Source organism: Callospermophilus lateralis, chromosome 6, assembly GCF_048772815.1.
Source record: "Callospermophilus lateralis isolate mCalLat2 chromosome 6, mCalLat2.hap1, whole genome shotgun sequence".
Classification (NCBI taxonomy): domain Eukaryota; kingdom Metazoa; phylum Chordata; class Mammalia; order Rodentia; family Sciuridae; genus Callospermophilus; species Callospermophilus lateralis.
The window spans coordinates 55814405-55837016 of NC_135310.1; the positions used below are offsets into that span (position 1 = coordinate 55814405).

A 22612-nucleotide genomic window follows, 5' to 3' on the forward strand; every position below is an offset into this window, starting at 1 on the left:
AAGTGTCAGTTTATAATTTTCTGTTAAAATTATTTAAAGTTAAAATCCACTTTTTAGTTGCAAGTGCTTGATAGCCACATGTGGCTAGTGGCTCCTATTATGGACAATACAGTCCTATTTCTAGGTTGGGATTCAGTCCTGGCCATAACTAGATTATCTGACCACCAGTCAGGAAAATGAGAAAGTGACAGCTTTGTCAATCCAACCTCCCTTTGTGTTCCAAATATACATTCTGCCCCTTTGGATGAAATCCCTTTTTTTAAAATTTAGTGACTTCTATACCCAAATTCTATGACCTGTTAATTCAGAAACTGGCAAGGGGCAATTGGAGGGGTGGGGGTAAGAAAAAACACAGAAAAAGCAGGGACCAAGTGGGACACTGTCCTCTGATGGAGAAACAGTGACCCAGAGCTAGCTCAGCATGTTTATTATATAGATTTTATCATCTAGAGGTTATTTGTGGGAAAATTCCAGTAAAACAGACAGACTTGAAGGTCACAGAATTCTCTAAACCTAGGAGGTGGTGCCTGAGCTCAAGATCCAGACTGATATAACTGTGCACCTTTGCATAGAGCCTCCCCGGGCTGGCCATCACCATAGCAACTAGGCCATCTTGATCTGCACATTTGCACAGGAAGTTCCCAGCACAAACAGCCATGAGGCAGTCAGAGACCATGGTTCAAGTCATTACTCTCCATACCCAAATAAAATGGGTACACAAAAATGCTTTTCATAAGTCCCTGACTATGACTAGCATAATGTTTCACAATTCATTTTACACTAAATGTACACAACTTTTTAAAATTGTTATAACAAGTATAGAAATATAGCATGCATTTCTTAGAAAAGAGAATGTGTTTGGAGGCCACTGAAACACATCTGGCTTTTAAATGAATCTTTGGTTTTCTCTTAAGAGAGTTAGCGTTGGAAAGACTCAAGTGCTTACAATGGAAACAAAATTATTCATGTGCTTGCCTGTTGTTAGTCAAAACTTGCTTCTATTTCTACTCCATATATTTTCCACTAATGATTCTTGTGTTGATGTGACCAACAGGTTAAATGATGCTGAGGGATTAAGGGAGATTTACATTATAGCTGCTTACATATGGTTTTTATGAATTGGAAAAGTATCTGCTACATGTGGAGTCCTTACTACAGGCCAGGAGTGAAGCCAGGTGTGTTAGGTCTAGATCCTATCTTAGTGCTTCTCAAACCTTTTCCATTTTATGACACACAATATTTTTAAGGCACCTTGTGGTTTGAGGACTCCTGTCCTCTCTGGCCATGACTGACGACGTATTAGTTTCCTAGGGCTGCTATAACAAGTACCACAGACTGAGTAGTGTCAACAATAATTTATATTCTTACAATTCTGTAGTTCAGATATTTGAGATTAAGGTGTCAACAGGGTTGGTTTCTGTAAGGACTGATGTCCTTGTAAAGGAAAAAATTTGGACACGGGCAGAAGGATGACTATGTGAAGACATCACATGTCTGTTGGATCAGCCCATCCTGATGACCCCATTTGTGATTTAACCTCTGTAAAGGCCCCATTTCCAAGTATAGTACACTCTGAGGTTCTAGGATTAGAGCTTCAGCATGAATTTTGGGCAGATGAAGGCAGAGACATAATTTGGACCTTACACCAGGTGTCTGGGGTAAGAAAGGGAGCCATGACTAGGACACACCTATAACCCCTTAAACCAGGTCTTAATCTTCATGCCATCCATGTGAAGTAAGTAGTATTGTTATTGTTGTGCCCATTTTACAGATGACAACATTGAGGCCCAAAGAGATGATGTCTGTTGCCCAAGGTTATATAGTAAGTGGTAAAGCCAGAACTGAGGCACAAGCCTGGCTGTTCCCACAACCTTGCTTCATCAGATGGGTTTAAACTAAAAGTGAGGGACTGTGTCTAAAGTTTTATCATGCAGTTAAACTTAGCTAAAACATGAAAGTTACAGTCAATGGATCAACTACCATTTTAATAATAATCACATTAATATTTCACTACTATTGACTTAATCAAAATTTACCAAGTGAGTGAAAGTTACTACCAAGGTGAAAATGTCTTATCTAACATGAACCACTATAAGTGAGCCCTTCTTTCAAACTCTTAGGAAATTTTAAGTTTAGGACAGATTTGTAAAGAATTAAGGTAGATTTTTATTCTGTTTCCAAACTTAAGCCCAAATCCTTATGAACTGAAAACGCTTTGTCTTTCTTTTGAAAATAGGAATGAAGGAATGACCTCTAAAATATCCCGCTTGCCTGCCTTTGGTACATGGCAGTATAGAGGCGTGACCTCTAAAGAAGTGGGGATATCATTGTGATAATTAATCTTGCTTTCAGGTTGTTTATACATAATTAAGCAGCAAAGATTAACTATAATATTCATGTCCTTCTCCCTGGAAAGTTACATTAGGAAAACATTCAGTCATTTTCAACATAAAATGTAGGAACTTCACCACATGTAGGTAACCTTTAGTAAGGAATCTTAACTTTTTAAAAGTTTTCTGAAAAGCGATACTATATTAAATGTGAAGTGTGGAAGAGGGAAAAATTGGAGCAGGAATCAGAAGCAGTGAGATTCTTGGATCCTGTATTTATTATTTATTTTGAATTCTTAATATCCATAATAAAAAATTTTGAGTACAAATTTGGTCATGATTTCCAGAGGAGTAGTTTGACTTGCTATAGTTAATTCATATTATTATTATCCTTGTTAAATGAAAAACTGAAGTTCCTTAGGCTTCATTAGAGTTAAACTTTATTTTTTTAAATCCACCTCAGAATTTTCATGTGATTAAGTCGTTTCTGGACAGATGTTTCCTTTATTCTTTGTGTTTGAAGGGCGAGAGAGTCTCCTAACAAAACTTGCAAATATTTAAACTGACCCTCAACCTGTCTTTTGACTCTTTGTAGCCTCTAAAGATAAGGTCCCTTGTGTTATCTTGGAGTCTATTAAATCATATTTTGTTTTTGAAAAAGACATTGAGTAAAAAGCAGCATACAGGATACAGGATAAGATTGGAGAGAAGAAGAGGGAAGTGAAGGACCCAGATTTGTAATTCATCCATTCTAAGCTAAGAGAGAAAGCTGGGAGTCACTGAGTCACTCTTGATAGTCCTCCCTCATCCCCCACCATAAATCCATCATCATCCAATTCTGTCAGTTTTTCCTCAAAAGTTTTGAATCCATCCCCTGCTCCTGTCCTCATTGTACACCATGTTTCTTGCCTGCACTCAGTCCTCCCAAGGATCCTTACTGATCCTTTCTTCCTATGTCTCCCAGCCCCTACTCTACTGGAGTTGGTGGTCCATTGGAACTCACCTTTGCCCCCTTAGCATCAAACAGGATTCCTTGCCAAAGGAATGGGTATTCATTATTAAGGCAAACACTTCTTGACTCTGCCCTGCTTAAAATCCTTCTGTGGTTTCTCACTGCATATAGAATAAAATCCCCAACGCAGCTTCCTCTTGAGCCCCTTGCTCATTCTCACTTCCAGCAAACTCACTTCCTAGCTATTGCCCAACACATACCCATCTCTCTCTTGCCTCAGAGTTTTGGGGCAAGTGGTTTCTCAGTCTTGAAAGTTTTCTCCCCTTGCTGTCTGACTCATGACTCATCTCAGAATTAGAGGAGGCCTCTCTTACCCTCTAATCTTAATCAAGCCACCGTATCATAATCTTTCATGGCACAGTCTACACTTTGAATTCAGTTTGTAATTATTTTTACATCAGGAACTATGTTTCTTCAAGCTCATACTGCTCCTGAGCAAGGACCATTGGTTTGGTTGGAGGCACTGACTTGCAGGTACAAGGCTATATTATAAAGTGGATTAGACATGTCATCTGCAGTGCTAGGAACCTAGTTCTGACTCAGCCCAGGACATAAGAGATTGGGAGGTGGTGGCATTGTAGGAAGACAGAACATGGTGTGGGACAAAGGAAAGGGATTTTTGTTAGTCAGCTTTTCATCGTTGGAACCAAAATCCCTGACATGAGCAACTTAAAGGAGGGAAGATTTATTCTGGCTCTTGATTTCAAAGGTTTAAGTCCATGATTGCCTGTCCTTCGCTTTGGCCTTGAGGTAAGTGGGCATGGCAGCCAGGAAGCAGAAAGGAGAAGAAAAATCCTTCCAGGGCATCACTTTGCTCTTCACCGCCCCCACACCCGACTCCCCACACACATACTCTTGCTTCCTGGAACTAGTTCCTGCTTCCCAGTAGTTTATTCAACCATCATTAGATGAGTCCACTGATGAGGTCAGAGTCCTCACAATCCAATCACTTCCCAAAAGCCTACCTCTGAACACATACTTTGGAGGGGACATTTCAGATCCAAATCATCAGAAATCCTTTTTTTGTTGTTTTTTTACACTGATACATTATAATTACACATAATAGTGGGTTTTGTTACATATTTGTGCACATAATTTGGTCAACTGGGATCCTATTATGACTCAGGCTTTTAATGTAGGCCACTGCTGGCAAAATTATTTGCAAAAAAAAAAAAAATCAGAATGGGATTCTCTTGAAATCCACATCATATTTAAGCTACTTACTTGATCCACTATGAACTGGCCATTGTGATTGTGCCAGTGTTTTTTTTTTCTATACAAACACAATGTGGATCATGACTGCAACGAGATTTTAAAGAGGGAAATGCTTATAAATAATTGCACTCTTTTTTTTATCTTTTTTCTTTTGAAGAAGTACTGAAAGTAGACCTTGGTTTGTTTCTAGTCTACATTTCATAGGGCCAGCAACATTGAATAATAGACTTTCAGAATTGAAATAGGCTGAGGAGGTTGAGTCGTTAAAGTGCCTCCATTTGGAGATAAGAAGACTGAAATGTGGTTGGCGACTTTTTCACACTAGGCCTAGTGTGAAGCAAAGCTGGAATCTGACCAGACCTTCTAGATTCCTGACTAGTGTGTTCCTGTGGCTATATGCTCCAGTGTATGGTATGTCTTTAATTAGCATAAGGAAAAACTCCAAATTGCAGGATTTTGGGCACCAATGAACACACTATTGTTCTGTGATCTTGTTAAAACAAATTTTACTATTTGTTCAGAGAGCCATATAACCCTGGTTGGCTGTAACTGAAAGTCACTGAGTCAAGTCAGACCCTATTAGGCCTTTGTAAACAAACAGTTGAAGAAGCTAGCTGCCATTTGCTAATAAAAGTGAAACAAGATCCTTCTAAAAGCTTGGTAACTCACAGTAGGCTTTAGAGTACTTCTACGCTATGTATTTAAATGTGGGTGTGTCTGATATTCTGTAAATTCATTTTAAGCCAAATGATGTGTCACACTCTAGAGCTAGAATGGGCCCAGTTGGGAGGCTGCCCTAGTTTCCAGAGTGACCAAACTGAATTGGCTAGCCTCTCCTGGCAGGCATTTCCTCCTGCTTCCCTCCAGGGCTTCAGCTGGGAACAATAAGGTGTTAGGTCTTTCTGGATCTGAGGGTCTCCCATCTAAATGCAAAGTGTGAATAAACAGAAAGAGCCATATAGCCTCTAGCTCTTTCTGGTCCCCGGATCTCAAGGAGAGGGATTTTGCCATTTATTTCTGTTACATTAGAGTTTCCAGTGTAACAGAGTCACTTCCTCTTATATATCAATCTTTGATTTGTCACATGTCAACACTGATGATGTGGAGCCCAGAAAGACCTGGATATCAGCTCTGCTGCTTGCTGTGTAACTTGTGCAGGTTATGGAACCTCTGTGACCTTCAGTTCTCTTTTTAATAAAATGGGACTGTTGTGAACACTGAGATTAAGGTAATATTCTTAGAATGACATTCAATAAATGAGAATTGATGTTTTATTAATGATAATTAGCTGGATGGTTTTGGACAAGTCCCTTTACTTTGGGTGCTGTTGCCGCACGAGAGAGCCCACCGTTTTTTGTCAGCAGGGACAGTTTCTAAAGCATTCTTGAGCGCTGGAGATCTAGCCTCTTTCCCATACACCCCTTCCACTGCTTTTCCCCCAACTCCCGATACACAAACCCAAAGCCCCCCTTGATTCCCTTACTTTTCGTGCCCACTTGGAAGCTGCAGATAGTTCCCAGGAAATTCAATTTGTGCTCTTTGCCCCCCGGTCCGGGCCTAAGGAGCAGACTTGTCGCAGGGGAAGAGTATCCCCAAATTAGATCATCTTCTGGTGGGAAAGGTAAAGAAAATGAAGACGTCTTGGTACCACTCTGAAACCGCCAGCTTCAACAAACTTATTGCAGAGTGGAGGACCCTCTCGGACAGGGCTTGGCAGAGTCGGTGCCGCAGGGGAGCGGGCGGTTCTGGCCTGGCCGGGGTGGAAGGGAGGCCAGGACTGCCGGCTGTGATCTGGCCGGACTGGCCCCGAGGTCCTGGAGCAGAACTGGAGTTTGCAGAGCCACGCCCTTGGGCGCCACCCTGCAGACGTGGGCGGGCCCGGGGCCGCCCGGAGTAGGGGGACCGCGGGCCGGCTAGATGCTAACGAGGAGCCGATAAAGCCTCGGCGGGGCGCTGCGCCGCGTGCTGCAGTGGGCTCTGCGCTGGACTCCGGGGTCCGGGGCGCGCGGCATCCCGCGTTTGCCCTCCGCGCTTTTTCCGCCCCTTTCCTTAATCCAGGCCCCGGGGCACCAGCGGGCAGGAAGCGGCCCCTCTGGGCTCGAGAGCCTCTGGGTAAGTTGGTCAGCGGCGCCAGCGGTGCGCCTCGGTGCCAGAGGTGGGGGTGGGGGGAGCGCTTCCGGCGAAATGCCGCCCCGGGCGCTGGGGAACCACGCCTGACTGGTCGGCGAGTCCCCCAGCCACGCCCGCCCTACTCAGTCCCTCTCCAGACAACTGTCCAGAGCCTCGGTGAACCTTCACCCCTGCCGCCTGTGGTCCAGCTCTGCATCCCTTCAGGCTGTTCCACCTCTCCCACATCCTTTGTACTGGCGTTTCCATTCTGGGTCGCCCTTTCTTCCCCTTCGCGGAGGACCTCCTCCCTGCTATCCCCACCCCCAAGAGGGATCTTTGTCCTTTCTGAGGTCCTGTCTGCCTTCGTTCGGGTGACTGTGGTGAGCGACTTTAGTCTCTTCCTGCCTTGGGTAGCAACGGAGAGGCAGCCGGGAGTGGGACGGGGAACCTGCCCCACTGCTGCACGCAGTCCCCACTCCCTGCAAAGTCCTCTGTGAGCAACCCGTGCCCCACACCCTCTGGTCCTTTTCTGCCTCTGCGTGAGAAAGCCCCTCCAACACTCCACAAGCTGCGTGTGGGCCGGAGCGAGGGAGGGGGTACAAAGGGAGGCCTTGTCTCTGGAGATTCCTGGGAAAGCACAATGGGGCAGGGTGTCCATTGGGCTGAGAGGAACCTGGGAGAGGCGAATGTGGCAGCTGTTACCCTTATTTTCCCATGGCTTACTGAAGCTGCGACAAGACCAAGATCAGAGGGGGAAGTGTTTTGACCACAGTGAGTCAGAAATGGGTGTCTGTCACATAGTCAGTAGCAATATCCTCCAGCTGTTTGTGGAGGTAGTTTTGGTGGTGGGAAGTGGAACCTAAGCAGGCAAGCAACAGTGCTGAGGAGGAAAACTTTGCCCTGGGCGGGGGACATATTCCACACCCAGCATATGGCTGAGGCTGAGATGGAACAGTTTGGGTCAAACAGCTGTGGTTGCCTATTAGGTCTGTCCCTGCCTACAGGAAGGGAAGAACCTTCTTCCTGATAGCCTGCCATCTCCAAATCTGAGAAGTTCCCCCACACCCCGTTTCCAGGGCCTGGGGAAAGCAGGCCAAGTTTCTGGTCCTAGAACTCCCAGAGATCCTGAATGCTTCAAGATCCCAGGACACAGAGACAGCTGGAGACTGTATGGCTTCCCTGTGCCCTCTGTACCCAAGACTGCTGATTTTTCATTTCCAAATTTGGCAAATTTCACTTGGAGTGAAGGATAGCCACTGTCTCTGGAGCAGATCCTGGCAAGGAAGTTGGCTGGGAAGAGCAGAGCCAGTCAGGGAGCCTTGGCTCCCTGTGGACACCAGTCTGCTCTTTCCTCGTCCTCTTCCTTTTCCCTTCCTCCCTTCTCCAGCCTCCCCCCTTCTCTTCCCTCTTTTTCTCCAGCAGCCACTCAGCTCTGCTCAGCTTCTTCCCTCCTCAGGGGCCCCACTGGGATTCTATGGCTTCACCTACCTCCACCAACCCAGCACATGGCCACTTTGAGAGCTTCCTACAGGCCCAGTTTTGCAAGGATGTGCTGAGCAGCTTTCAGGGGCTCTGTGAGGCCCTGGGGCTAGAGCCTGGTGGGGGACTGCCCCAGTACCACAAGATCAAAGCCCAGCTCAACTACTGGAGTGCCAAGTCTCTTTGGGCTAAGTTGGACAAGCGAGCAGGTCAGCCTGTCTACCAACAGGGCCAGGCTTGTGCCAGCACCAAGGTGAATATATGGAGGAGGGGCACAGTGGAGAATGGGGGGTGGCAATCAGAACAGAAAGGTCAGATGCCAGGCCTACCCTCCCCTGTGTGTTGGCAGTGTCTGGTGATAGGTGCTGGGCCTTGCGGGCTTCGGGCTGCTGTGGAGCTGGCACTATTGGGAGCCCGTGTGGTGCTGGTTGAAAAGCGCACAAAGTTCTCTCGCCACAATGTGCTCCACCTCTGGCCCTTCACCATCCATGACCTGCGGGCACTTGGCGCCAAGAAGTTCTATGGGCGCTTCTGCACTGGCACCCTGGACCACATCAGTGAGTATGATATAGTGTGGCCTGGAGGGGTGGGTGCCAGTTTGGTTGGGGGATGGGGTGCCACTGAGCCAGCAGAGAGGCAGAGTGCACAAGATCCATTTCAGCCAGGTGACCTTGAAGACCTAGGTCATTCATCTGTAAAATGGACAACTGGATGGAATGATCTCTAAGATCATTCTTCAGTTCTGACTAAGCACACACCAGTGCTCCGGGAGACTGAGCAGCCCTGAGTCCCTATACCTGATGTTCTCTCCCTTTCAGGCATCCGGCAACTTCAGCTGCTTCTACTAAAGGTGGCATTACTGCTGGGGGTGGAAATTCACTGGGGTGTCACTTTCTCTGGCCTCCAGCCCCCTTCTAGAAAGGGTAAGTACTTCTGTGCTTCCAGAACTCCCACCAAGGAGATCTTGGCCAGTGCATGAGAAAGGGTGGGGCTGGGAGTCAGCTGAGTCTTAAATGGTGAGGCCTGGGCAGACTTCTCAGCCTCAGCTACATTTGCAAAATGGGAACAGCGTTTCCTACCTACCTTCCTTGGCTGCTACAAAGATGTTATATGAGAGACAGTGTGTCACTGGTGCTTTCTAAACCTTGGAGTCCCTTACACATTTATTTCAGCTATTTGACTAGCTTAATAGCAGGAGCCCCTTCTGGCTTCCTTGTGCTTCTCATACCCTCTGCCCTAGGGAGTGGCTGGCGTGCCCAGCTCCAGCCCAGTTCCCCAGCCCAACTGGCCAACTATGAATTTGATGTCCTCATCTCAGCTGCAGGAGGTAAATTCGTCCCTGAAGGTGAGTGCTTCCTTCCCTCAGAATAGCCAGCATCTTTGGACTCCTCCTGAGTCTTTCTAGGCAGTTATACTCCTGGTCCTCCTGCCATACCAGCCTACCCTTACTGCTAGGCTTCACTGTTCGAGAAATGCGTGGCAAACTGGCTATTGGCATCACAGCCAACTTTGTGAATGGGCGCACAGTGGAGGAGACACAGGTGCCTGAGATCAGTGGTGTGGCCCGAATCTACAATCAGAAATTCTTCCAGAGCCTGCTCAAAGCCACTGGTAAGGGCCCCCTTTCATTGTCTTTCTTTCCCCTTGCCTGACTGGGCCACCTCCTGCCCTCTCCCTCTCAGACCTGTCCTTAGTCCAAGGAAGCCCACACTTGTCCATCTTTGTGATACAGGTATCAAAAGGGGAAAGAACTGCCCCCGCAGGGCCTAAGCAGCCATAGCCCCACTTGGCCATCCAGCATGAAAAGTCTTGGAAATTTCTTACAAAATGCCTAAGTTTTCTTTGTGCTCCTTTATGCCTTAATATAAAAATGATATAAATTGAAAACAGAAGTGGCACTTGAAGAGGATGCCTATATTTACTTTGGTTTCATACCATCATGTGGCCATGTAATGCAAGTTTCCCATCTGCTACCCCACCCTAGTTTCCTTCTTTGTCCCAAGCTGTCAGGCCCTCTGAGCCAGGGACAGATGATCCTTTGTGCCACCAGGACTATTTGGGCTCTGCGTGGAGCATTCACTACATCTAAGCTGTGAGCCCAACTCTCAGAGATTAGCAATGGTTGAGGTGTTTGAAGAGGTATCAGATCATCAGAAGAGGACTCATCTCCTACCCCTGCCCTGTCTCCCCAGGCATTGATCTGGAGAACATTGTGTACTACAAGGACGACACCCACTACTTTGTGATGACAGCCAAGAAGCAGTGTTTGTTGCGACTGGGGGTGCTGCGTCAGGTGCGGCCCTGGGAGACTGAGGCCAGGGTTGGACACAGTCTACCCCTGGGTGTGGAGGCTCCCCATCCTCTCCTGCCTCTTCTCAGCATTAACTCTACCTCCGCAAGCTCAGCTCCCCTAGGATTTATATGGCAACAGGAATCATATTCAGGCAGGACTAAACTTTATGCCAGTTGTAAACCTTACACCAGTCATACTGTGACAAATGTGAGCTCCACGAGGACAGGGATTTTTGTCTCTTTGCCTCTTGCTTGCTGCTAATTTTCAATGCTTAGAATGGTGTCTGCCATGTGCTAAGAACTGTGTTGAGAGCTTAATTTGCATTTTCTCATCTAATTTTCATGAGTACCTTGTAAGTTAAGTATGTTGTTTCTAAAAGATGGGCTAACAGGCTCTGACAAGTTAAAGGCAAATGAAATGACAGTAATGATATTGGGCTACATGAATAGAGCAGGGCCGAGGACCCCTGAGGTGGGATGAGTGACAGAAGGCAGGCATTGGAATTCTATGCTACCTTTTCAGCTATTGTGTGGTCTGGGCAGCCCCTTCCTTCTCAAGGGAACAGGGCTGGCCAAATGACCCATCTCTCAGAGATCTCAGAGGTTCTGATCTGTTGTTCATGTAGGACTTGCCGGAGACTGATCGGCTTCTGGGTAGTACCAATGTGGTGCCCGAGGCTCTGCAGCACTTTGCCCGGGCAGCTGCTGACTTCGCCACACATGGCAAACTCGGGAAACTAGAGTTTGCCCAGGATGCCCATGGGCGGCCTGATGTCTCTGCCTTTGACTTTACAAGCATGTTGCGGGCAGAGAGTTCTGCTCGTGTGCAGGAGAAGCACGGTGCCCGCCTGCTACTGGGACTGGTGGGGGACTGCCTGGTGGAGGTGAGGACTCCAGAGGCAAAGGGATCCCAGGTTGGGTGGGGAGCCTGCCTGATAGGAAGGGAGATGGTAAGAAGAGCTTGTTGAAGGGAGGAGCTAATGGCACAGTGGGTGAAAGCTCCCTCCCCCACTTTGACCTTGGGACATATCTGGGCTTGGGATGCTCCCACTGAATTCTCATTGAGCTGTTTCCTGTTCCTCTGACCTGCAGCCCTTCTGGCCCCTGGGCACTGGAGTGGCCCGGGGCTTCTTGGCAGCCTTCGATGCAGCCTGGATGGTGAAGCGGTGGGCAGAGGGTGCTGAGCCCCTAGAGGTGTTGGCTGAGCGGTGAGGCCTGAGTTGGGAAAGTAGTGAAGGCAGGGTGGAATATGAGACAAGGTCAGAAAAAGGGGCAGGGGGCACTGAGGGAACAATTGAGGGTATGGGCAAAAGGGAATGCAAGAATGGTTGGCAGTTCTTGAGGCGTGGATGCTGACAGATGCCCTCCCTTTCATGCTCCTGCCCCTCCCACCACTCTCACACCCTCAGTGAGAGCCTGTACCAGCTTCTGTCACAGACATCCCCGGAAAACATGCACCGCAATGTGGCCCAATATGGGCTGGACCCAGCCACCCGTTACCCCAACCTGAACCTCCGGGCTGTGATGCCCAACCAGGTCAGACCCCCCAGCATCCCCACCAAACTTCCCAAGTCAGCTTTCTTCTCCCAGGCCAGGCCTTTCCTATCCAGTCATTGTCTCTGGGGGTCTGTCCTACCTCAAGTGGGTCCCTCCCTCATGGGCTGAGGGGCTGTGTGGGGCTGTGTGGTCAGCTGCCTTGATACCTGAGGGGGGCTGCCTTAGGTACGAGACCTGTACGATGTGGTGACCAAGGAGCCTGTGCGGAAAAGTGACAAGACAGATGCAGGGAATCCAGCCATGGGTGAGCAGGCCATCTTCCTGGGGAATGTCCAAAATATGTCCCAGCTAGTGTGGTGCAGCAGCAACCTGAGCGCCTCAGCCTCAGGACCAATGAGTGAGATGTGCTGGGATACTCACTGTTGGTGGGGCAGTTTGGGGCCTCTGAAGAGTTAGAGGGGCAGCAGAGCCCTGAGCAACCGTTGTTTGCCAGCTGTCTGGAAGTATTTCAGTATAATATCAAGCTGTACTACACTGCTCTTGGCTCTTCTGCCAGCCCCTCCCAGCCTTGCAAACCCCAAAACACCTTTACTGAGCCTCTGAGCTTCCCTACCCGCTCAGCTTGCAGATCTCTGCCCTCTACTTAACCAGCAGAGATTTCACTTTATTTATCCCCAACTTTATTCCAATAAGGAATGGGAAGGAGGTGCTGCTCGCAGTGAGTGTTAGGCTGGTGGTGCCCCAGGATGGGTGAGGGAGTCCCTGACTCTAGCTCCTATACAGATTGCCATACTCAGTAACTGGGCTATGCACCAGGTGTAGGGCAGAGGGGGCCTTGAGCACAACATAGTTTTTCCTCCCAGGGTCAGCGGGCACCCAGGAGGACCTGTTACGCTGGTGCCAGGAGCAGACAGCTGGATACCCAGGAGTCCATGTTACTGACTTGTCTTCCTCCTGGACGGATGGTCTAGCTCTGTGTGCCTTGGTGCACCGGCTGCGGCCTAGCCTGCTGTGAGTTGGGAATTGGCATGCCTCTGCCTCTCTCTCTGCCTCTTGGTAGGGAGATCATCATGTGGGAGTTAGTAGCTGAGTCCCAGTTCTACTCCTACACATATACACCCTGCTGTGCATACCCTGCCTCCTTGGAGATAGTATTCCTACCTGACCTGCCTCCCTGCCTGACACAGAACTAAATGTATTAGGTAGAGGTGGGTTTTCAGTGGTAGAGGAGGCCTCCAAGGCCAAAAATGTTTGTCACTGTTGGTGGGAAAGGTAGGTGAGGGAGGAAGTAGAGAGAACCACCTTATGTGCCCTCATCTCCCTTATGGATCCCCTGCCCATCCTGCTGGCCTTAACTCCCCATCCCTCTCCCCTAACAGTAGAACCAGGTTCTTGCCTCCCATTGGCTTCTCTCTTTGACATCCCACAGGGAACCCTCAGAGCTGCAAGGGGTGGGGGCTCTGGAAGCAACTACCTGGGCACTGCACGCAGCAGAGCATGAGCTAGGCATCACACCAGTGTTGTCTGCACAGGCAGTGGTGGCAGGCAGTGACCCACTAGGCCTCATTGCCTACCTTAGCCACTTCCACAGTGCCTTCAAGAGCATGTCCCACAACCCAGGTGAGCTGGAGGGTAGATGGGGTCAGGGAATGTGAAAGGGAAAGAGGAGGGGGTGACCTCTGAGGATCCACCTGGGTGGGAGAGTGACTGTTTGGAGGTGCAGTATCGACCCCTCACCTACCCTGACACCCAAATTCTGCCTGCAGGTCCTATTAGCCAAGTCTCTCCAGGTACCTCTAGTGCTGTACTGTTCCTTGGCAAACTCCAGAGAACCCTGCAACGGACCCGGGCTAAGGTGGAGAACCTGGAGCAGGGTTGGAGCTGGGCTGGGGGTGTCCAGTGAGATCCCTGGGATAATGGAGAGGATGATATTCAGAATGGGAGAAGGGGAGACCTGGGACTCAGGCCTCATGTTTAAAGCTATAGGATTTGTTGCAGGAAAATGGGGAAGATACTGGTGGCAAGAAGCCTCGCTTGGAGGTAAATGCAAGCAGGGGTGGGATGCTTCCCTTCCCCATATCCTATTTCCCTTCCCTGACCTGTTCTTCCAGGTCTTGCCTTCCACCCCAGGTCCTATAGCCCCCGATCCTGTCTCCCTGCCTAGACTCAGTCCCTTCCCTTCCAGCCCTTTCTCTTTCCATGCACACATCCCCTCCCCACCTGATCCTGTCTGAGCACTTAACTCCTTAGGTAGAGGCTGAGACTCCAAGTACTGAGGAGCTACCTGTCCCTGAACCCAGTGTACCTTTGACACCCCCATCTCAACCTGAGGAGGTAAGAGCCAAGGTGGTGTCTACAGGCAGAGGCGTGCGGAGGGCAGGGAAGGAGTGTTGCAGGGAAAGGGAAAAACTTTGTAGCTAAGCCTTGGCTCCAGCTGACCTGTGTCCTGGGGGTCTTTGCAGGCCAGTGCTGGGGACCTGTGTGCACTCTGTGGGAAACACCTCTACATTCTGGAACGCTTCTGTGTGGATGGCCATTTCTTCCACCGGAGCTGCTTCCGCTGCCATACTTGTGAGGCCACATTGTGGCCAGGTGACTATGGGCAGCATCCAGGAGATGGTGAGTGGGCCTGGGAGACTGCTAGAAGGACTTTGAGCCTGGTGGGGTTGGGGGTGGAGCTGCAGGGGAAGGAGCTTGAGGATGGAGAGGAAAACGGATGGTGGGCAGGAGGTGGAAATAGCTCAACATGGCACTTTCTTCCTCTGAGCTTGGAGACTTCTGTCCTCTCCAAAGCTCCAGGTATGGGGTTCTAAGGAATCAGGAGGCTGGCAGAATGGTACCTGCAACTCCTGTAGCCTCTACCTCCCCTGATAAATTTTTGAACATCTGGGCACTGAGCTCTCTATTCCTGATGCCTAGATCTACTCTTTTCAGGACATTTCTACTGTCTCCAGCATCTGCCCCAGCCAGGCCACAAGGAGGATGGCAGTGAAATAGGACCTGAGAACCCTGTAAAAACTGTGAGTGTGGGTAAAGGGGGTGTCTCAGCCCAAAACTCTGCTGGGGGTTAAGTGAATGCTGTCCTCCACTGGACTGTAAGCTCCTCGAAAGCAGGAATGTTTGTCTGGTTGTATTTAGTGTTATATTCCAGTATCCAGAGCACTACTAGACAATGTCTACTGGATGGTGTTAAGTAAATGCCAGGGCACACATTGGCTCAAAAGGAGTGGTTTCAACCTCTACACTATACAGATTCCTAACCAGATCACATGGTGGCTTTTCCAGGAGCTTCCCACACCAAGTGAGGACAACCTGCCAGGCCCGTTGACTCACACAGCCCCACAGGAGGACGCCAGTCCTGTCCCAAGCCCCAGCCAGTCTAACCGTCGGCTAATCCGCCTCTCCAGCCTGGAACGCCAGCGGCTCTCCTCTCTTAACATTAACCCTGATCCCGAAACAGAGCCTCCTCCCAAGCCCCCCCGCAGCTGCTCGGCCTTGGCCCGCCAGGCCCTGGAAGGCAGCTTTATGGGCTGGGGTATGCCAGGCCAGAGTCAGCAAGGTGACTGACTGCTCATTCCACAACTGTGGCAACCTGGGGTGTGGAGGGTTAGGAGTGCTAGGATTCCTACAAGGGGGTTCTCAGGAATATAAGGGAGGTCATGAGGGTACTAAGCCATGTCTCCCTCTCATCTGCTCAGTTCTTAAGGACATAGAGAAGGAGGAAGAGAGTCCTTCCTCCAGTGAAGAGGAAGAGGAAGATGTGCCTTTGGACTCAGACTTGGAGCAGGTGACTGGCAGGAACTTGGCCACCCACTCTGTCCAAGCCAGCATACAGCCACTAATACTCTCCACTCTCACCACAGGAGAAACCACAGCCTGCTGCATCCTCTTGGAATGTCCTCTCACCTAGTCTGACATTTATGCCTTTAGGTCTCCATCTTGTCTAGCAGAACTAAGCCCACTTCCAGCCTCTTTTCTCCCCTTCCCAGTTTTACGCACTCCTACCCCTGACTGGCCCAACCCTCCCACAGGCCCTGCTGACACTGGCCAAGAACTCGGACACCATGAACAAGTACCCTACATGGCACCGGACTCTACTGCGCCGGGCTAAGGAGGAGGAGATGAAGAGATTCTGCAAGGCCCAGGTGAGGCCTAGGGGTTGCTAGAAGTTCTCACAGGGGTCACAGTTCTGTGTTTGGATCAGAGCTCCTCTAGCACTGTTGTTGAGTAATCTTGTACCCTCTCAGACAATCCAGCGGCGACTAAATGAGATTGAGGCTGCCCTGAGGGAGCTGGAAGCTGAAGGCGTGGAGCTGGAGCTTGCCTTAAGGAGCCAGAGCAGTGAGTGAAGCTAGGACGCCACTCTGTCTCCTAGAACTTTGTTTAGTCCCCAGCTAAACCCCAGAACCACCAGGCTCTGGTCCAGTCACACAGCTCTATACACACCAATGCCCTTTTTTCTTGTCACCACCCCCCCCCCCAAGCCCCTGACTCCTTGTTTCCTAGCTAGAGGCCTTGTGACCATCCCAACCCTTCTTCCTAGGTTCCCCAGAACAGCAAAAGAAACTCTGGTTAGAACAGCTGCTGCATCTTGTCCAAAAGAAAAACAGCCTAGTGGCTGAAGAGGCTGAGCTCATGATCACGTAAGGCACACTGATGGTGGCATTGGCACAGAGCTAAGCCCAGTCCTGTGGGCACTCTGTATAGCTGTGCCTCTTCAATCCCTGACCCCCACAGGGTACAGGAGCTGGACCTAGAAGAGAAGCAGTGGCAGCTAGACCAGGAGCTAAGAGGCTACATGAACCGTGAAGGTATGTGGGACTCCTCATGAACTTGGATCAGGCAACTCCTCATGTATCTCTGCAACAATCAGGAGAAAGTCAGGAGATGGGACTTGGAAGCCCCCACACTCTTGAACAATCAGGGCTGCACAGTTGTGTTTTTATACAAAATTTCCTTCAAAAACAGTGCTGCTGAGCTGGGGTTATAACTCATTGGTAGAGCACTTGCCTAGCATGTGTGAGGCACTGGGTTCAATTCTCAGCACCACATACAAATAAATAAAATAAAGGTCCATCACTCAAAAATATCTTTAAAAAAACGGTGCTGCTGCTACTAATACCAGAAAACCACTGGTGTGGAGTAACCTCATTTTGCAGGCTAAGAAGCAAAGCTGAGTTGTAGAAATCACACAGGCTAATTCCTTGTTCTCTAAGTTTCACCTTCTCTTTCAGAAACCCTGAAGACAGCAGCAGATCGGCAGGCTGAGGAGCAGGTCCTGAAAAAGCTAGTAGATGTGGTGAACCAGCGGGATGCCCTCATCCGCTTTCAGGAGGAACGCAGGCTCAGCGAGCTGGCCTCAGAGACAGGGGCCCAGGGCTAGAAGATGGTGGGCTACCTACCTTCTTCTCTACAAGGAAGACAAACTCATCCCAGGACAGTGCCACCCCTGCTCATCTAGGCTGTTTAGGAGAGGCCTCACTGTTGACAATAAAAATATTTCTGCTACAGATAGGGTTTGGATACATGCTGATGGGAGCAGGGGAGGTGTGCAGGCAGGGAAGATGTGTCAGAGCCCTAATGTCTACATTGTGACAATCAAACTGATCCTAGGTTCTCATCAATGCCTCTATAAGGAAAAAGGCAGAGCCACTAAAATGTCAAGCTTTATTGATCCTCAGTTCTGTCCCCTCTCCTGCCCCAGGAGCAGAGCTAACTGAGGCTCTGAGCTCAGGTCCTGGGCTTCCCTTTCCCTTCCAAGCACATGCTGGAGCTCAGTCTGGACCCTACACAAGCCTCTGGCCTCATGCGTGTGGAAGAGGTAGACTGCGCCTGCCCCCAGCACCAGTCCTACATTGGGCGTCCAAAGCAGTATGGCCACTTCCCTGGCCCTTTCTTCTGCTACAAGGAAACAAAGCAACACCAAGAGAAGCAGCCCCACACCAATCACATTGCCAGCGAAGGCAGCCCACCAACGAGCCTGGGCTATACCCAGCCCCAGCTCTGTCCAGGCCTCCCTCAGCACACTGATCAACGGCAACCTCCCTGCTGGTCCTAGAACAAAGCAGGGCAGTGGGGTGAGAAAATGTCAGAGTGGAGGGGCTGCCTTGAGACAGAGAAGAGCCAAGGGAAAGAATGGGGTGACTCACCATAGGTAAAGCTGGGATTTTGCTGGAGGGGACTATGTCTCACACAGAGAGTAGCCATGAGGGCCTCATGATCAGAGAGTGGGGTACCATTGTAGGGGCCATGGCCTGCAGTGGATTTGAGACTCTTACAGGAGATGCAGAATCCAGAAACGGCCTAGGAAAAGTAAGGGTCAGACAGAACCTTATGTTGGAGGGCCTCCTCCCAGAGAACCAGCTTCCAGTATCCCATTCTCTAGCCATCAGGAATCTAAGACTAGACCAGCTGAATGAAGGATCAGAATAGGCTGGTGACAGTAATAGACACAGTAAGTGAAGGCATGCTGTGAGAGAGCCTGACCTTGTAAAGCACGTAGTCAATGCGGATGCCACATGGAAATGGCTCCAGATCCTTCTGGCTGACGTAATGGTTCTCAGGTACCATGGTATAGCCTTCTTCAAAGCCCTAGGGAGTAGCTGGTTCATGGTAGGATATGGGGCAGGAAGAGAGAGAAACTGGGAGTATAGGTGAGAAAACAGCTAGGTAGTTTCTCACCTTAAAGTCCTGGGTCTCAAGGTAGGCATCATGCAGTCCTGTCCACTCCCTCAGCAGGCAGCAGCCCAGATCTTTTGGGTGCATGTTGAGGTCCCCACACAAAAGAACCACGTCTGCCTTCTTGGATGTGTGGCTGGTGAGCCAGGTCAGTGAGGAAGGAATTCTTCCCTCGCCCCCATTGCCCTAATCCTAGCCACACCTCAAACCCTGGGTCCCAACCCACTTCCCCTGTCAAGCCTAGGCTCACACACTGGATGAACTGGGCCAGTTCCCAAGCTTGGGCCACACGATGTGCTAGGTAGATGTCGTTCTGTCGGCTGTACTCGGCATGGAGCTGAGTGAAATAGATGAGATTATAGCAGTAAGATTAACGGTCCCAGGAGCCTGTGTAAATCAAGCTTGTGTCTGTCACTAGTTAAGGTATCTGGTACACAATGGGTAAGTCTTACCCTATTGCTACCTTAGGAAACCCTTACCCGATAGCTCCTCCTCAGATACATAGCAGAGAAATCCCCTCAGTCCCAGGATTAGAATGCCTGTCCAAGCCCTAAGCACTGGTAGTTCACTTACGTGGGTCACATAGGCATTGAGCACAAGTCCACTTAGATGGAACACCAGGAGTCCTACAGCCTTCCCACAGAACCAATCACCATGATGGATCTGCAAGCAGGAGGAGACAGGAACTCATGGCACTGCCATCTTCCATCTGCCCAGCCTCTCTAGTTCCAGGAAGTCTGCCTTCTCTACCTTGTGTTAGTGGGGGTGAGGAGGGAGGCTTACCATGTAGGGGTAGCCATTGAGGGTGTAGACATGCTGGATGATTTCCTGGATTGGGTGTTTGGAGAAGACACAGAGGCCACTGCCAATGATTCCGCTGTAAGCCAAGCCCTGCTTAATAACCAGAAAAGGTGGGAAACACCCAGCCCTCTTCTCTCTCTTTATTTCCCAGCTCTGATGAGCTCCTCTCTCTACTGCTGGGACCAGTCTCAGAACAAAGCTCAGGACAACAGCCTCTGCAGGAGGATGAGGGGGCTGCCCGATAATAGGCGAAGAGGGGCTGAAAAGATACGATGTTCCCAGTTCACCCTCTCCTGCTCCTTTACCCAGAGAAGGAGGTAGGCAGGTGCAGGGAAAGGGAAGGGTTGGCAGGGTCAAGAACCCTCTGGTCTGAGAACAGGTTCAGGCCTGCAGGCTTCTCACCTCCTGAAGTAGTGTGCAGCTGGATAAGTGAAAGACAGTTTCTCTTTCAGGCACTGGAAGTCCTGCTCACTCCACACCTGAGGGAAGGATGAGCATGCCTGCCTGGCCTTTCCCCCAAGGGGTGGGTGTCTCTTCCAGCACCCCTTCCCAGAGCTCCTCCCAGCCTGGGATCCACATCAGAGATGCACAACCCCACCTCTTCCAGTAGAGCCAAGTCGAAGCTCTCCATATTCAGAAAGTCTCCCAGACGTTTCATGCGGTCAGAACGGTGCTTGCTCACGTAGGGAAGACCCCTAAGGAAGGGAAGGGAAAGGCAGGCCAGGGAAGGTGACTGCTAGTACCACTGGAATTGGGGCCGATACGGCGCCCTGTCGGTTCGAGTTTCCCCTACACCCGAGATCCTGGAGGCAGGATGGGGTCGTGATCCAGCTGTGAGGAAGGGCTCCCTCCTCCCTCTGGCTGTGCGGGTGCGAAAGGGAAGGAGGCCCCCAGGCAGCACTCGGCCGGCGAACTCACCAGCAGTTGAGGTTGAAGACCCTCAGGCGCAGAGAGAAGTTGGGCTTCATGGCGGGGATGTTCCGGGGCGGGAGTCAGTTTGCTTCCCCGAGACGGCCCTGGCGGGGGCGAGAACAAGAGCAGGCGAGTGGTGCCTTCTCCCCGGGCGATGCGGGAAGGTGGCCAGTCGGGACCCCGCACTCCCACACCCACGCAGCTCCGGCCTCGGGCTGATTCCCGTGTTACCAGCACAACCCGCCCGCTGGCCTAGATAAGGCTGCGCGCTAACCCGGAAAAGAGATCTGAGAAACCCGGCGTGCGCGGGCTGGCGAAGGATGCGCTCGAGGCCCCTGGGGTACCCGAGAGGGCTCCCGGGCGGGCGTCTCCGTGATCCTTTGCCCCGAGGCTGGTTCCCGGCAGCCGCAGCCCACAAATCCCTCGGTTGGCCCCCTTCTCGGCCCGGGGCCTGGCTCACCAGCAACAGGCTGCAAGTTGAGAAGCCCCGCCCACGCCGCTGGCCCTTTGCTCCACCCTGCCCCGCCCACTGCTGGCGTCGGGGGCGGGGCCGCGCGGTTGCCGAGGCAACGCGTGTGGTTTTTTTTTTTTTTTTGCTCGGGGTTAGTCTACTAGCTCCGCCATGGACCGCTTGCAGAGGTTGCGGCCCACTCCCGCCCCATGCAGCTCTAAGTCGCCGCCTGAGCGGCCGCTGCAGGTGAAAGTGGTGGGGATCTTCAAAAGCTCCAACTTTCAGGTTGCGAAGTCTACTGCTGAGGTAACCGCAGAAAAACCCCCAATGCGGCGGGACCCTATAGGCTTCCCGGCCTCGCGGCGTGGATTATGCGCCTCGCTGTCTGGTGCAGGCCGGTGGATGTTCTACTGGAGGAAGGTTGGGCTGGCTGGGACCACCCCGGGAGCGCAGAGAGGACACATTCGGGTCAGAGGCGGGCATTTGGCTTGAAGTAGGGCGACCTGTAAAGGGAGATCCCAGCAAAGGAAGTATTCAGAACCTTCCTGGGAAAAATGGTAATTACTACTCCTACGTATTTACACATTTTATTCCACATTAATTTTAAAAATTGAATTACAGATTTATTAAAACTCATGACAAAAAAGTTTAAAGTGTTACTCTAACTCGTGAATTTTTACAAACTCCCTCCCCAAGTGATTTTCGAAAACTATTCACTTGGTAAGATTTTTTTTTTTTAATTGCTATAACAATCAATACATTATGGCAGAATTAAATGCCTCACGGATTTCTTAACAAGTGGCCCCAAGTACTTTGAACAATCCCAAAATTTCTTTGTAAATAAGCAAAATGGCTTAAAAAGAAACCACTGAAAGAAACTGAAGAATTTGGCCATGTCACTCATACTGCCAGTGTATGAAATGTTGAAATGTAATATTCCACTGGTCTCTGGGGTTTGTTCCAAAAGTACTCTCCAAGCCAAGTTCCTCTTCAAAGCCTCACTAGACCCCACAAACATGTCTTATTGGTATTTTTATCTACCGAAGTATCCTGCTGGATATTGGATAACAAAATGTTATTCCATACAGAATTCATCTTAAACAGGCCTTCTTGCCTGTTCCAGAATCTACAGAGTAAAATTAAAAAAAAAATTTAAAAAAAAACTTGCAAAATAAGGAAATTTTAAGGAAGAAAACAGGTGTTGGGACATCTATGAAAAATGATACAGGTTGATCAAAAGAAGTGGAAATTATGGGCTAATGGGGCCAGTAACATTTTATGTCCAAAATTTTATTTAATAAGAACATTCTTGTTTTTTCTTAGCTCCTTTTCTGAAGGCCCATGTTTTCTATGCCTGGTAGTAAATATAAATGGGCCATAGGGTCTCAGTCACAAGTATTTCAACTTTGTCCTGATATTATAAAAGTAGCCACAGATATATAAATGAATGGTGGTGTTCCAATAAAGCTTTATTATTAACACTGAATTTTCACATGACATGAAATATGACTTATCTTTTGATTTTTTTCAATATTTGCAAATCTAAAAATTAATCTTGGCTTTCAGGCCTTACAAAATAGGCAGTGGACCAACCCCTGCTAAGTCAAGAAAACAATATCTTTGATATGTTAATAATGTAATTTCCCCTTTCTTAAGCTTTTGCCTACAGTAACACTATCAAATATGAAAGCATATCAGTGTAAATTCAGTTAGTTCTGTCTTAATAGAGGTTATGAGATTATATTCCTGGCATGATCATTTATAAGCAATCTCAGATCCCTGATTTGCTGTAAAAGATTAAGATTCATAAAGGGTAAGGATAAGTACATATATTTT

The 22612-nt window shown here is 49.5% G+C and overlaps 3 protein-coding genes across 8 annotated transcripts in view; 2 read left to right on the top strand and 1 right to left on the bottom strand.

The window, feature by feature from the left end:
- The first annotated feature begins 6462 nt into the window (after positions 1-6462).
- Mical1 (microtubule associated monooxygenase, calponin and LIM domain containing 1) lies at positions 6463-17444 on the top strand. Of its 4 annotated transcripts, none has more exons than XM_076858363.2 (25): positions 6463-6669; positions 8086-8398; positions 8495-8702; positions 8964-9068; positions 9386-9490; positions 9601-9756; positions 10338-10438; positions 11064-11321; positions 11530-11645; positions 11847-11973; positions 12160-12238; positions 12798-12945; positions 13364-13554; positions 13701-13789; positions 13933-13974; positions 14185-14268; positions 14397-14553; positions 14869-14954; positions 15220-15493; positions 15633-15721; positions 15966-16079; positions 16182-16275; positions 16478-16577; positions 16672-16745; positions 17169-17444. In XM_076858363.2, the coding sequence occupies exons 2-25, from the start codon at positions 8141-8143 to the stop codon at positions 17315-17317; spliced, it is 3204 nt and encodes a 1067-aa protein (XP_076714478.2). In that variant the 5' UTR covers positions 6463-6669; positions 8086-8140; the 3' UTR covers positions 17318-17444. The 4 variants fall into 4 exon arrangements, with proteins under 4 accessions (XP_076714478.2, XP_076714481.2, XP_076714479.2 ...); XM_076858366.2 differs by having other exon boundaries at positions 8123-8398; XM_076858364.2 differs by lacking the exon at positions 6463-6669 and adding an exon at positions 6772-7046.
- Positions 17445-17602: 158 nt separating this feature from the next.
- Smpd2 (sphingomyelin phosphodiesterase 2) lies at positions 17603-20829 on the bottom strand. Of its 3 annotated transcripts, none has more exons than XM_076859862.2 (11): positions 20786-20829; positions 20332-20429; positions 20012-20108; positions 19816-19892; positions 19396-19489; positions 19186-19275; positions 18867-18949; positions 18616-18748; positions 18421-18525; positions 18084-18237; positions 17603-17988 (listed from the first exon to the last, which is right to left on the bottom strand). In XM_076859862.2, the coding sequence occupies exons 2-11, from the start codon at positions 20379-20381 to the stop codon at positions 17612-17614; spliced, it is 1260 nt and encodes a 419-aa protein (XP_076715977.2). In that variant the 5' UTR covers positions 20382-20429; positions 20786-20829; the 3' UTR covers positions 17603-17611. The 3 variants fall into 3 exon arrangements, with proteins under 3 accessions (XP_076715977.2, XP_076715976.2, XP_076715975.2); XM_076859861.2 differs by lacking the exon at positions 20786-20829 and adding an exon at positions 20600-20778; XM_076859860.2 differs by lacking the exon at positions 20786-20829 and adding an exon at positions 20557-20778.
- The window catches only part of Ppil6 (peptidylprolyl isomerase like 6), a 32298-nt gene continuing 30331 nt past the window's right edge, over positions 20646-22612 (top strand). The window contains exons 1-2 of the mRNA XM_076859462.2: positions 20646-20891; positions 20933-21082. Coding sequence (XP_076715577.2) covers positions 20646-20891; positions 20933-21082 — 396 coding nt within the window. The remainder of the gene's footprint in view (positions 20892-20932; positions 21083-22612) is intronic.

Excerpts from the sequence above, each read along its gene's own strand:
- Mical1 (XM_076858363.2), top strand. The coding sequence starts at position 8,141 with ATGGCTTCACCTACCTCCACCAACCCAGCACATGGCCACTTTGAGAGC. Across the intron at positions 9,069-9,385 it reads CCAGCCCCCTTCTAGAAAGG|GGAGTGGCTGGCGTGCCCAG; the intron begins GTAAGTACTTCT and ends CCTCTGCCCTAG. Across the intron at positions 11,322-11,529 it reads TGGGGGACTGCCTGGTGGAG|CCCTTCTGGCCCCTGGGCAC; the intron begins GTGAGGACTCCA and ends TCTGACCTGCAG.
- Smpd2 (XM_076859862.2), bottom strand. The coding sequence starts at position 20,381 with ATGAAGCCCAACTTCTCTCTGCGCCTGAGGGTCTTCAACCTCAACTGC. Across the intron at positions 18,749-18,866 it reads GAACTGGCCCAGTTCATCCA|CCACACATCCAAGAAGGCAG; the intron begins GTGTGTGAGCCT and ends CTGGCTCACCAG. Across the intron at positions 18,238-18,420 it reads TTGACTACGTGCTTTACAAG|GCCGTTTCTGGATTCTGCAT; the intron begins GTCAGGCTCTCT and ends TACTTTTCCTAG.